General features: G+C 40.0%; 1 protein-coding gene across 2 annotated transcripts in view; it reads left to right on the top strand.

The window, feature by feature from the left end:
- The window catches only part of LOC124613001 (ES1 protein homolog, mitochondrial-like), a 67,917-nt gene that overhangs the window by 31,768 nt on the left and 21,357 nt on the right, over positions 1-14,792 (top strand). For both annotated transcript variants that reach the window (XM_047141553.1, XM_047141554.1), the window contains exons 4-6: positions 355-500; positions 9,058-9,221; positions 9,509-9,585. In XM_047141553.1, the coding sequence (XP_046997509.1) occupies positions 355-500; positions 9,058-9,221; positions 9,509-9,585 (387 nt within the window). The remainder of the gene's footprint in view (positions 1-354; positions 501-9,057; positions 9,222-9,508; positions 9,586-14,792) is intronic.

The raw sequence follows: 14,792 nt of genomic DNA, 5'->3' as shown, positions 1-14,792 counted from the left end.
TCCACTCCTTTTTTTAATTCTCTGTTGTTTAACTGTCTAATTTCACCATAAGTGGTAATCTTCCAGTGATTTGAAGATGCCTTAGCAATACACCTTCTTCTGCCACCACACACACACACACACACACACACACACACACACACATATTGAAAGTTAGAAATTTTTGGATTTGTTTTTGTGATCTATGTGGTCAATTTAGTTGCAAATAGTCGTTTTTCTTCAGATTTTTTATTTCTGTGATAGTGTAATTCTCTTCAGAACAGTGCTGATATGAATTTGTGATTATATTTTGTGACAACCTCCAAGTATGAAGTGGGCTACTATTATTTTTTGTGAACATTTTATCTTCTTCAGGGGTCTCCAGTTGATGGAGAGAACAGGAGTGTTCTGAGTGAATCGGCCAGAATTGCCCGTGGCCCTGTTAAGCCATTATCAGAACTTACTGTAGATTCTGCATCAGCTGTAGTCTTCCCTGGTGGATTTGGTGCAGCAAAGAACTTGTAAGTAAATAATGTTTGACACTTCGGTTGAGGGTGGTTATAAAGTTCAAAGCTATGTCAGCTTAGAACAGAAATCCAAGCAAAGCTTATGTTGAGTGAAATGAAATCTGTGTCTACGACTAGTTACTGAGTGTTTTCCCAGAAAGCTGAGAATATTTGGCACTGTCTTATATTCATGGATCTCTCTCTAGCAAACAGACATTAATTCCACTTCAGGTACAAGGATCTGAAAAATTTTTGCTAATTTGTATCCACTTTGTCTCCAGATTACAATTTACTGTAGGGTGCATTACAGTTAGAGATTTGAGAAGCATATTTGCAGATAAATGATGTGGCTGTGAAGCCAGTAAGCATCTGCCACTTGTTAAAATTGTTTGGCAAAAATGTTTTTTCTGAAAACAAGAAAAAATTGTCTTAACCTTTTTAGTTCTCTCTTGTGCTCTGTATTGCGTGAGCATTTCTCATAGTGCTATTTAGTGATCTTCTGTGAATCACCGTTGGATCTCTCTCTTCACAGGAAAGCAACTTGGAGTAAGATTTCACATTTTTATATCTACACCCATAGTCTGCAAACCACTGTGAAGTTCATGATAGAAGGAATCTTCCATAGTACCATGTATTAGTGTTCCTTTCCATGCCATTAGCAAATGGGGTGTGGAAAGGAGGACTGCTCAAATGGCTTTGTACACATCATCTACATCGATACTCCGTGAGCCACTGTATGGTATATGGTTGCGGATACCCTCTACCATTACTAGTCATTCCCTTTCCTGTTCCACTTGCAAATTGAGTGAGGGAAAGTGTGTGTCCGTATGCCTCCATGTGAGCCCTAATTTCTCACCGAGCGAGGTGCCACAGTGGTTAGCACACTGGACTCGCATTCAGGACGATGACGATTCAATCCCACGTCCGGCCATCCTGATTTAGGTTTTCCACGATTTCCCTAAATCGCTTCAGGCAATTGCCAGGACGGTTCCTTTGAAAGGGCACGGCCGACTTCCTTCCCCATCCTTTCCTAATCAGATGAGACTGATGACCTTGCAGTTTGGTTTCCTCCTCCAAATCAACCCAACCCCTAATTTCTCATATCTTATCTTTGTGGTCTTTACGTGCAGTGTATGTTGGCAGCAGTAGAATTGTTCGGCAGTCAGCTTCGAAAACTGGTTTTCTAAATTTTATCAAAAGTGTATCTTGAAAAGAATGTCGCCTTCCCTCCAGGGATTCTCATTTGAGTTCATGAAGCATCTCCGTAACATTCATGTGTTGTTCAAACTTACTGGTAACAAATCTAGCAGCCCGCTTTTGAATTGCTTTGTTGTCTGCCTTCAATGCGACCTGGTACAGACCACAAACACTTGAGCAGTACTCATGAATAGGTCACACCAGTGGTCTCCCTTACAGGTGAACCACTCTTCCCTAAAATTCTTCCAATAAACTGAAGTCAACCATTCGCCTTCCCTACCATAATTCTCACATGCTTGTTCCATCTTATATTGCTTTGCAACTTTATGCCCAGATATTCAAACAGTTTGACTGTGTCAAGCAGGATACTATTAATACTGTACCTGAACACTGCAGGTTCGATCCTCCTCCTCATCCACATTTACATTTTTCCATATTTTGGGCTAGCTGTGATTCATCAGGCCAACTGGAAATTTTTGCCTGTCATCTGGTATCTTCCTAAAGTCACTCAACTTTGATACCGTACTGTACACCATGGCCTCATCAGCAAAACAACTGCAGACTGCTGCCCAGCAGGTCCGCCAAATCATTTCTGTATATAGTAAACAGCAACAGCCCTATCACACTTCCCCGGGGCACTCTTGATGAGACCCTTGTCTCTGATAAACACTCGCTGTCGATGACAGCATACTGGGTTCCATTATTTAAGAAGTCTTCGAGCCACTTGTGTATTTGTGAACTTATTCCATATGTGTGTACCTTCATTAACAGCCTGCAATAAGGCACCATGTCAAATGCTTTCTGGAAATCTAAAAATATGGAATCTGCCTGCTGCCCATCATCCATTGTTCTCAGTATATCATGTGAGAAAAGAGCAAGCTGAGTTTCGCATGAGCAAAGGTTTCTAAAACCATATCGATTCATGGATATAAGCTTCTCAGTCTCAAGACAGTTTATTTTCTTCAAATTGAGGATAGGTTCAAGGATTTGGCAGAAAACAGAAATTAGGAATATTGATCTAAAATTTTGCGAATCTGTGGTTTTACCCTTCTTATATACTGGAGTCACCTGTGCTTTTTTCCAATCACTCAGGATTTTGTGCTAAGCAAGAGATTCAAGATAACAGCAAGCTAGGTAAGAGGCCAAAGCTGTGGAGTACTCTTCGTAATATCAAACTGGGATTCCATCCGGACCTGCCGATTTATTTGCTTTCAACTCTTTCAGTTGTTTCTCTATGCCGGTGACACTTATTACTATATTGTCCATATGAGAGTCTGTCCAATGGTCAAATGATGGTATGTTTGTATGATTTTCCCATGTGAATGATTTCTTGAACGTAAAATTTAATACTTTTGGCACTCATTTAAATCTAATACTTTGACATTTGTTTTGCTGTCTTCAACTGCCACACGAGATTGGTCAACAAGGGACTGAATGGAATCCTTAGACCCATATAGCAATTTTACGTAACACCGAATTTTCTCAGGTTCTCTGCCAAATCTTTTCGTAAGGTGTGACTATGCTTCATGCATAGATCTTTAGATAGGTGCACGAATCTCTACTAAACTTTGCTTGTCATTATTTGTGCATTCCCTTTTGACCAAAGAGGACAACAACCTGTGCTTCCTCAGCATCCTTTGAATTTCATTATTAAACCATAGTGGGTCTTTTTCTTCCTTTGTCCACTTCCTAGACACACAACTTGCCAGACCACGATTTACAATCTGCTTCAGATTTGCTCACAATTCCTGTCATCCATCGTACTGGAACTGATTGACTGCTGATCCACTTTCTAAGCGAGATGCTAATAACTGATTATCTGCTCTGTCTAGCAGAAACAGTCTCCAAGCCTTCTTGTCTGATCATAGTTGCTACGACATCACAATTGCTAATACCGGTTTCTATACTGACATTGTTGATAAGGTCTGGCCTATTTGTAGCTGAGGTGAGATTAAACCTCTTAAACACAATACCACTACATGGTAATTTGTCTGATCTCGGTCTTTGTAGTCCCAGAGGGTATGATAGACAGGAGGCAATAGCATATTCTTAGATTCCTCACTTAATTATGGTGACTGAGATTTTCTAAGAAAACTTTACCCGGATTGCAGGCCTCTATTCACAAAAATTGCTAGTCTGGATCAGAAAAACCTGCCACCATTGATGCTATTCTGTTTAGTATATGTTAAATATCTCCTGTCAGTCCTATTTGGTATCGGTCCTCCACACTTGGGCAACATTCTAATATGGGTTGCCCAAAAGTTTGGTTCACAATTTCCTAGTAGACTATAGTTCAATTCTTTTATCTTGGCGGTTCGCGCATGCCCGCCTAGATGCGGGAGATTGCTGCGTTTCCAGTTGTACGCGCCAAGAGAAGCAGCACCATAGTATAGTTCGCAAACTTACATTTAGGGGGGAGCACGCAGTTTATGAAGTAAAGCCACCACAGCCGCACCCATTCGCTGCTACAGAGACGTGCTCCCCGCATTCCGCGATGTGCGTGATTTTGTCATCATTGCATTACTCGCCTGTGTAGACACATGGTGTTTCGACTGCTTTGATACACTTTATCATTCGATTTCATAAAAACTATTTGGCCCAAAAATTTGATTTTTACACATCTTCTTGACTGATACCTTCCCCCATAAATGACTTAATTTTGTTTTGATGTTCAACACAGTTATTGTGCACCATTAGATGTAGTAAACCATTGCACGAAGTTTTGAAGAGTTTGCAGAGGTAAAAGTACATAGCGTATACTTTCCATATGGTCGATTTTAGTTGCCACTAGAAATTTCAAAAAATTACTTTCAAACGAATAAAATTCGTGAAGTAAGACACTTACGATATTGTTTTTAAATAAAGAAAATATTAAGCACCGAACAATGTTTGAACTCGGCACCTTTCGTTTAGGAGCCATACACTTTAACCATTACACTAACGCAGCTCTTCATTCAATGCATCTCCTGGAGGACTTTAAAATATCACACAAAATACCGACAAACACTGTTGGTATGACTATGAATTACTCACGTTTCATCGAAATACAATAGGAAATAACAATTACCGCTGTTCTTTATTGCGAAAAAGCAGTTAGTGAGAATGATACAAACACCTTTCCTTGCTATCGCCTGAATTAGGAGGCTTATTGCTTGTTTGGTTTAATTAATTAATAGAATATGAAGCAGTTGGTATAAAGAATGCTTTTTCCAAACTTTCTGTAAAAGAAAGTCTGCTATCAAGACATTGCTTTTGTTCAATTAATTTATTTACGACTGAACGTTTCTAAAACTGAAGACACTCGTCCATGCTCTGCACTGCAGTCGAGCTCTGGCAATGTCATTCTCTGTTCATTGGCTGACTGTGTTTTGTGATGTCAGATGCGCAGAATGAACCTAAACTCGGCTATAGCGCACGTCATAAATGACGTGCGCTATAGCTAGATTCCAAATAACCTAAGTCTGCCACGTGATTTACCTAAAGCTGAGTACAAATGACTTACTTGCTTGCACATGTGTCCGTCACAGCCAACTACCACCACTGAAAAGAAATTTTTAACATGATAAACCATTTTTTGAAATAAATCATCTCAACTGAAATAATTGCATTGGTATTGGTACAGGTGGGGCCAAGACAGTGACTGGTAAAACACTAGGAATAGTGTCACTAATAAAAAATAAAATACCAAACTGTAGTTCCAGCCATTGTACCCTGCATAGATAAGCACTTGAGCAATAAAGATGATTCTGCCAAATCTAAACGTGTTCTTAATGAAGCTGTAAAAAAAAAAATCAGTTACGTTAATTCTTGCCCTCCTCAGTGCTGATTATTTTTGTTATTGTGTGAAGATTATGGGAGCAGGCATAAAGCATGTCTGCTCTACACAGCTTATATGTTTGTCTTCAGGTAAAACTTTAACAAGACAGTTTAAACTAAGAGTTGAATTAAAATTTTTTATGACTGAATTTCTTTTAATGTAGAAGACCATGTGAGCAATGTGGCTTGGTTGCTTAGACTAGCTTTTTCACACACACACACACACACACACACACACACACACACATATATATATATATATATATATATATATATATATATATATATATATATATTTTTTTGGAAAAATAACTGTAGATAAAAAATGAAGAAACTGCAGAAAGGTGGCAATTTAAGGGGATGGGGCCTGGATAAACTGTCTAAACCAGAGGTTGTACAGAGTTTCAGGGAGAGTATAAGGGAACAATTGACAGGAATGGGGGAAAGAAATACAGTAGAAGAAGAATGGGTAGCTTTGAGGGATGAAGCAGTGAAGGCAGCAGAGGATCAAGTAGGTAAAAAGACGAGGGCTAGTAGAAATCCTTGGGTAACAGAAGAAATATTGAATTTAATTGATGAAAGGAGAAAATATAAAAATGCAGTAAATGAAGCAGGCAAAAAGGAATACAAACGTCTCAAAAATGAGATCGACAGGAAGTGCAAAATGGCTAAGCAGCGATGGCTAGAGGACAAATGTAAGGATGTAGAGGCTTATCTCACTAGGGGTAAGATAGATACTGCCTACAGGAAAATTAGAGAGACCTCTGGAGATAAGAGAACCACTTGTATGAACATCAAGAGCTCAGATGGAAACCCAGTTCTAAGCAAAGAAGGGAAAGCAGAAAGGTAGGAGGAATGTATAGAGGGTCTATACAAGGGCGATGTACTTCAGGGCAATATTATGGAAATGGAAGAGGATTTAGATGAAGATGAAATGGGAGATATAATACTGCGTGAAGAGTTTGACAGAGCACTGATAGACTTAAGTCGAAACAAGGCGACGGGAGTAGACAACATTCCATTGGAACTACTGACAGCCTTGGGAGAGCCAGTCCTGACAAAACTCTACCATCTGGTGAGTAAAATGTATGAGACAGGCGAAATACCCTCAGACTTCAAGAAGAATATAATAATTCCAATCCCAAAGAAAGCAGGTGTTGACAGATGTGAAAAATATCGAACTATCAGTTTAATAAGTTATGGCTGCAAAATACTAACGCAAATTCTGTAGAGACGAATGGAAAAACTGGTAGAAGCTGACCTCGGGGAAGATCAGTTTGGATTCCGTAGAAATGTTGGAACACGTGAGGCAATACTGACCCTACGACATATTTTAGAAACTAGATTAAGGAAAGGCAAAACTACGTTTCTAGCATTTGTAGACTTAGAGAAAGCTTTTGACAATGTTGACTGGAATACTCTCTTTCAAATTCTGAAGGTGGCAGGGGTAAAATACAGGGAGCGAAATGCTATTTACAATTTGTACAGAAACCAGATGTCAGTTATGAGAGTCGAGGGACATGAAAGGGAAGCAGTGGTTGGGAAGGGAGTGAGACAGGGTTGTAGCCTCTCTCCGATGTTATTCAATCTGTATATTGAGCAAGCAGTAAAGGAAACAAAAGAAAAATTCGGAGTAGGAATTAAAATCCATGGAGAAGAAATAAAAACTTTGAGGTTCGCCGATGAGATTGTAATTCTGTGAGAGACAGCAAAGGACTTGGAAGAACAGTCGAATGGAATGGACAGTGTCTTGAAAGGAGGATATAAGATGAACATCAACAAAAGCAAAGTGAGGATAATGGAATGTAGTCGAATTAAATCGGGTGATGCTGTGGGAATTAGATTAGGAAATGGGACACTTAAAGTAGTAAAGGAGTTTTGCTATTTTGGGAGCAAAATAACTGATGATGGTCGAAGTAGAGAGGATATAAAATGTAGACTGGCAATGGCAAGGAAAGCGTTTTTGAATAAGAGGAATTAGTTAACATCAAGTATAGATTTAAGTGGCAGGAAGTAGTTTCTGAAAGTATTTGTATGGAGTGTAGCCATGTATGGAAGTGACGATAAATAGTTTGGACAAGAAGAGAATAGAAGCTTTCGAAATGTGGTGCTACAGATGAATGCTGAAGATTAGATGGGTAGATCACATAACTAATGAGGAGGTATTGAATAGAATTGGGAGAAGAGAAGTTTGTGGCCCAACTTGACTAGAAGAAGGGATCGGTTGGTAGGACATGTCCTGAGGAATCAAGGGATCACAAATTTAGTATTGGAGGGTAGTGTGGAGGGTAAGAATCGTAGAGGGAGACCAAGAGATGAATACACTAAGCAGATTTAGAAGGATGTAGGCTGCAGTACGTACTGGGAGATGAAGCAGCTTGCCCAGGGTAGAGTAGCATGGAGAGCTGCATCAAACCAGTCTCAAGACTGAAGACCACAACAACCACAACATTTGGAAAAATTAATGAGGTAAATCTGTCTTTAATAGGAATAAACAGTAGTTTTCAATACTGATAACAAGTTAACAACCTTAACAAAATTAAATTTTTTGGATCGTTTGTGTTGGCAAGAGAGAACTAGAAAACTTTTTAACACTGGAAGGTTGATGGGTGAGACAGCAGAATTACTAAATGAAATATTTGAATAATTGGTCCAGTGTCTCTGTGATCTGTACACAACTTTTGAGGCATGTTTTCTTGAAGATCAGAATACAAAACTGAAAATGAAGGCATAGGTTCAGAACCATTTTGTGTCAAATTTACAGAAATCAGAAAGTATGTCAAACTTATGAATAATTTGTAGAAATAGCATCAGATTCAAGCATGGGATAATTGTTCAAAACAATATCACTTGATGATTTCTGGTGCAGGATTTGTTGTGAATGTTCACAATTTGTCACACAGGCTGTGACTGTTCTTCTACTGTTTCCAACAACATCTTGCTTGAAACAGGATTCTCAGCATGTGCATCTGCAAAACAAAATACCGCAGTAGACAGGATGGTGAACCTTACATGTATCTTCTCCTCTCTTCTTTCGAGCCTGACATTAAACAATTGGTTAAAAAATAAAAAAATAAATCTTAGTTCTTCTCATTAAATAAAAGCAATTTTATCAATCTACAGTGAAATCAGTACATTGTTATTTTGTGTATTGTGTAGTTTTGTATATTGTTGTAGATGTCAGTAGAGTATAATATGTTTATTTCAGGGATCTGTAACATACTAAGTGTTCCAAAAGGGTTCCACCTCTAAAAAAGATTGAGAATGTCTGCTCTGCATAGTTGATATTAATGCCTGATTTTACAGTAGCAAGTCACAAGGAAGCAGTTTGATGTTCACTCTGTTATTTGTTTGTGTAATTTATTCCTTCTCATGCTGTGTGTTAGCAGTTATGTTTGAATTTTTCATGTGCTCAGTGTTGTGTATCTGTGGCATCATAATGGGAGTGTTTGCAACACAGTTCACATGTTTCTTTTAATGTTCACTGTTTTGTAAATTTTCTGGAGGTGAGTTCAATTTTAGTGCAATGTTATAAATCGCTTCTTCACTTCTTACCCAGATGTGACTTTGCTGTGAAAGGAGCAGACTGCAGTGTAAATCCAGATGTGGCAAGAGTACTTCAGGATTTCCACAAGGCAAAGAAGCCAATTGCTTTGTGCTGCATAGCTCCTGTCCTTGCTGCAAAAGTTCTGAAAGGTGTTACAGTAACATTAGGAAAACAAGGTAAGCTCCCCATTTTCCAAAATTTGCATGTGTTAATTCCGTTTAACTTGTTACAGATCATCATTTTATTTACGTATTTTTATGCCAATGAAGCCCTGTGAAGAAGCAAGTGTGTTCGATTTGCTAGTGTGCATTTAAATTTTTAGCTGCAAAACATTGTGCCATACCTTCACAGTTTTCTTTTCAGTCGATACGCTGATAAAACTGCAATGTTATGAAACAGTTGTGGGTTGCTTAGAATCATCAGTACTAATTGTGAATGTTTGCCTCTTATTTTCTGTGATCAGATGACGGCAAGGGCAGCTGGCCACATGCTGGAGCAATTGATGCTGCAAAGGCAATGGGTGCCAATATTGAATTTAAGGTATGTAATTTCATGATGATAATTTTGCGAGCGAAGTTGAGGTTATTATCCATGTGATCTGAGGAATATAGCTCTCAAATTTAGCATATAGTCCTCTATGAGCATGTCTTTCTTAAAATTTTCAGTATGTATTTTGATGTATCAGTAAAGTGTCATTGTTTTTGTTTTAGGCTTGAGAGATAAACATATGTTGTGAAAAATGTTGTGGAGATTGTTGGTCTTGCTTTTAACTCTAAACATGTAAGATGTCCTTCAAGGAAGTGTTAATATATTTGCCACTGGCATTAGTAGTATAACATCCACAGTAAGGAGTTCCATGCAGTGATCATTATTTGTGGGATTCCAGTGGCTGAATGTGCCTGCAGGATTTACTTATGGAGCCAACTAAACATCTAGTGTTTGGTTCAAAGTTACACGCTGTCTCAAGAACACTGGGACAGATATGACATGTGTGCTGAGAGAGTTTTCATCTGCCCTGACAAAGTGCAGTTCAATGTATACTTGTACCCAGTCAGAACACCCAGAACAGCCTTTTTCACCATTGAAGGTTGGAGAATAATGTATCACTCTGTTGGGCATTGGAGCTTAATGGGATTCCATGGAAACAAATTAGTGGATGTGACAGCCAAGGAAAGTGTTCAGAAAAATCCACTGGCTCTGTCCCTTACATGATCACTCATGTCTGTTAAGATACATAAAAATCCGTTTGGAGGGAGCAAAGTGGTTGGAAGTGACAAAATTAATGATGACTGGTAAAGTCAATTACTTGATCATGTCATACCCACTTTGAAACATGAAATAAAGTCTCTCTCAATCATCTGTTGATGAGATAAAGTTGGATAATGCTTAGCTTCTTGTTCTGGTGAGAGGACACTCCATTGTGCTGCGGTAGGGTGTACAGACCGCAGTAAGCTACAATTCAGCTGATAGTGTTCTCATTTCAGAGAAGAGGGCAGAGAAGAGTTATTACGTGCAGGTCTTATTATCTGCAGATCTGACCTATAGTTTTGGAGACAATGAGATGAAAATGGTACAAATTTTAAGGTTCTCTGAAATGCGCAACCTGTTCTTTAAATCACCGAAGATTAATTTCTCAGTTTCTCCCATTGTATGTGTTGAGCGAACAGTCCGCAGGTAACTGCTGGTTCATAGTGCCAAACCGCCATAATATTTCAGTGATTGGTCTCTATCATCAGGTGCCCTGATGAAACGACCTCTTTAAAGTCCCCTGAGTCTTTCTGTAGGTGGTCCACAACTGAGGACATGTATCTACACCTGTGGCGGCAAAGCCCAGTGACGTGCCCCATTTGTAGTGGCATTGGTGTAGTTGTTCCATGTGTCATGGCCAATGGAAAGTTGTTTGCTTAGTATCTTCTTAATTAGACTCAATGCTGATTTCCAGGCCTTGTTGAGATTATAGATGCTGTAATGATGCTGTCCCAGTATTTCTAAGTTTTTGCTAGAATCCTGGTATATTCGTATTCCATTGCATGAGTCTCGGACAAATACTGCTCTGCAACTACTGACTTGTTGAGACACATTACTCAAGTATGCTACTGGTATCTCAGAATCAATCTGAGATGGTGTACACTGTTTGTTCAATGTCTTGCCACATTGGCACTTAATCTGATATACCCCAGCCCTCTGTAAACCAAGATCGTCTTTGGCATTCTTAAATACTGCCCTTGTTTTATTGGCTAGGCCAAAGGCAGTTGTTACTGGTGGTTTTTCAGTATGCACCCAATTTTTCCCAGTAGTGTGCCAGAGTACGGTAGAAAAGCAGTGGCTGACTCGTTCTGTGCTTTCATCCATCTCCACAGGTCGTGCTGTAGCAGAGAAGTGCAGAGAGTTCCTAATGTACCCTGTCAAGTAACTAATTCCAAGGTGTTCCAATTTCTGGGATTTCTCAACTTTCCTAGGGTACTTCGCGATTTTGCCTTTGTGTACACTGATGGCTCATGGACTAACTGTGGTGTTGGATGTGCCTTCATCATTGATTCCGACACTTTTCGGTATCGGCTTCCGGATCACTGCTCAGTATTTACAGCAGATCTCGTTGCCCTGTATCAGACCATGCAGTACATCCAGTGACACAGGGTTTTAAATTGTGTCATTTGCTCCGAATCTCTCAGTTCCCTTCAGAGCCTGTGTGCTGTACACTGTCCATACCTTAGCCCAATGGGTCCAGGAAAGCTTTCACTTGCTCACTCTGGATGGAGTCACTGTGATATTTGTATGGGTCCCTGGTCACGCTGGTCTGATGGACAATGAGGCCGCTGATGCCAAGGCTGCAGTCCTTGAACCTTAGCCCGCTAGTTCTTTCATTCCCTCAGATGATCTGTGTTGCCCTCCGTCAGCAGGTGGCATCACTTTGGCATCACCACTGGTTTTTCCTTCATGGGAACAAGTTCTGCAGAAATAAATCTCTCCCAGTGGCTTGCCGACCACCTCTCGGCCTTCTTGCCGCAAGATCATTGTAGCTAGGTTGCGTATTAGATACTGTCTTTTTAGCCATCACCGTTTGTTAAGTGGTGATCTCCCACAACTTTGTGCTAATGGCCCTCAACCATTGACAGTTTGCCATTTTTTGATGGAATGCCTTTATTTAACCAATTATGGTCTCATTTATGTTTGCTGTCTGAGTTATTGGCCAGTTTAGCGAATGACACTTGGGCTGTTAACCACATTTTACTTTTTATCCTTTGTAGCAATATGGTGAAGGAAATTTATTCTTTAGTTCAGAATGTCCATTGTCTCTATGGAGTATTTTATTGTCCTTCCTCCATGTCCATGTTTATAGCTCTCTTTCCTTCTGTCGATTGGGCTTAATGTGTAGTCATTTTTAACTCCTTTTTCATCTTCATGTTCGGCGGTTCTGACATGGATGCGCATGACCCTAGTTGTTCTTGTGCCCTAAAACAAAACAAAAAAAATCCTGGGGTAGATTCTCTGCATGTAAGATGATGCTTTCTTTGTGTAGTAGAGCTTTTAGTATCCCATTCTCTGCACAGCCTGGTGGCATCTGTCTCTTGAGAGTGTAGGTCACTGTGCATTTTCTTCCAAAGAACACCATGGCCCGGGGTGCTGTCAGCTCCTGTCCTGGCCACAATGTCAAGGTACTGTAGTCTCCCTTCTACCCCTGTCTCCATAGTTACTTGGTGTTAGAATGAATGGAATTCAGATACGCAAAAAAGTCGTGGAGTTTGTCCCTTCCATGGAGGGAAATCCCAACTGGCAGCCCATTCTTGACTATAGTTGCAAATTTATATATGGAGCAGTTCTTCCTTGAAGCCCTGACAACATCCAAATGGAAACCCACTTGTTTTTTTTTCCATTATGTGGACACATTCATCAGCTTTCCTCATTAAAGGGACAAACTTCATTACTTCCTCACACATCTTAATTCCATTCATTTCAACATAAAATTAATTATGGAGACTCAGACAGAAGGAAGACTGCCATTCCCTGTGCCCCCAGGAGATCAGCTCATCAGCACACCTGCTGATGGGACATAACTGATTGTCGAAGCATTGTGCCTGTCAGACACTATGAATCAGCAGTAACCCTTGGACTGTTTGATCTACCAAGAACTAGATTATAATGAATTTTTTGGGTACTGTATCTTGGAGAGAAGAGAGATTTCTTGTGGAGTGTGCAGGGATTAGACTGCCAACAGATCCAGCATCGGGAGGCTGTAGGGCAGGAAGATGAGGAAGGGGGAGGGGGAAGTGGACAGAGGAAGAGAGAAGCTCCAGGCCCCAATTTGCAGCTGAGTTAGCCCGTTCTAACCATAACCTATGTTAGATTCCTTGAATAAAACACTATGGCCAGTTGTTGGAAAAAGTCAGTCACACCTGTCTACAAGAAGGGTAGTGGAAGTGATCCACAGAATTACCATCCAGTATCCTTGACATCAATTTGTTGTAGGATTTTAGAACACATTCTGAGCTCAAGCATAATGAGATATCTTGAGCATAATGACTTCCTCAGTGCCAGCCAGGATTGATTTTGAAAACATGAATAATGTGAAACCCAACTTGCACTTTTCTCACATGACATACTGAATGCTTTGGATCAAGTCAACCAGGTGTTGCTTGATTTCTGAAAAGCATTCGACTCAGTAACGCACCTATGCTTATTGTCAAAAGAACATTCATATGGGGTATCAAGTGAAATTTGTGACTGGATTGAGGACTTTTTGGTAGGGAGGACACAGCATGTTATCCTGAATGGAGAGTCATGGTCAGATGTAGAAGTGACTTCGGTTTGCCCCAGGGAAGTGTGGTGGGACCCTTACTATTCATGTTGTACATTAATGACATTGCAGACTACACTAATCGTCAAATCAGGCTTTTTGTAGATAATGGAGATGTCTGTAATGATTTACTATGTGAGGGAAGCTGATAAATATTTAGTCAGATCTTGATAGGACTTCAACATGGTGCAGAGATTGGCAACTTGCTCTAAATGTTCAGAAATGTAAAATTTTGCACTTCACAAAATGAAAAACGTAGTGAGTATATCATCAGAGAGTCGCTGTTGGGATTGGCCAACTCATACAAATACCAAGGTGTAACACTTTGTAGGGGAATGAAATGGAATGATCACATAAGCTCACTCAAGGGTAAAGCAGGTGGTACACTTTGGCTTATTGGTAGAGTACTGGAGAAGTGCAATCAGTCTACAGAAGAGATTGCTTACAAATCACTCGTGTGACTGGTCCTAGAATATTGCTCAAGTGTGTCGAGCCTGCACCAGCTAGGAGTAAAAGAGGATGTTGAACTCATACAGAGAAAGGCAGCATGAATGGTCAGAGATTTGTTTACTCCATGAGAGTGTGTCACATAGATACCGAAGGAAATGAACAGGCAGTCTCTTGAAGACAGACGTAAACTATCCTGGGAAAGTCTTTGAACAATGTTTCAAGAACTGGCTTTAAGTGGTTACTCTAGGGATGTACTACAGCCCCGTAAGTATCACTCACATGTGGATCTTGAGGATAACATTACAATAATTACCTGCCCCCCCCCTTCCCCCCCCCCCCCCCCCCCACACACACACACACACACACACACACGCAGAGGCATTAAATCAATCATTCTTCTCATGCTCCATATGTGAATGGTATGGGAAGAAACCTTAATAACTGGTACAATGGGATGTACCCTCTGCCATGCACCTCATGGTGGTTTTCAGAATATAAATGT

The sequence above is a fragment of the Schistocerca americana genome, chromosome 4 (assembly GCF_021461395.2).
Source record: "Schistocerca americana isolate TAMUIC-IGC-003095 chromosome 4, iqSchAmer2.1, whole genome shotgun sequence".
In the NCBI taxonomy this organism is placed as follows: Eukaryota; Metazoa; Arthropoda; class Insecta; order Orthoptera; family Acrididae; genus Schistocerca; species Schistocerca americana.
Note: the sequence above shows the minus strand (reverse complement) of the source record. Positions and strands in the feature narration are given on the sequence as shown.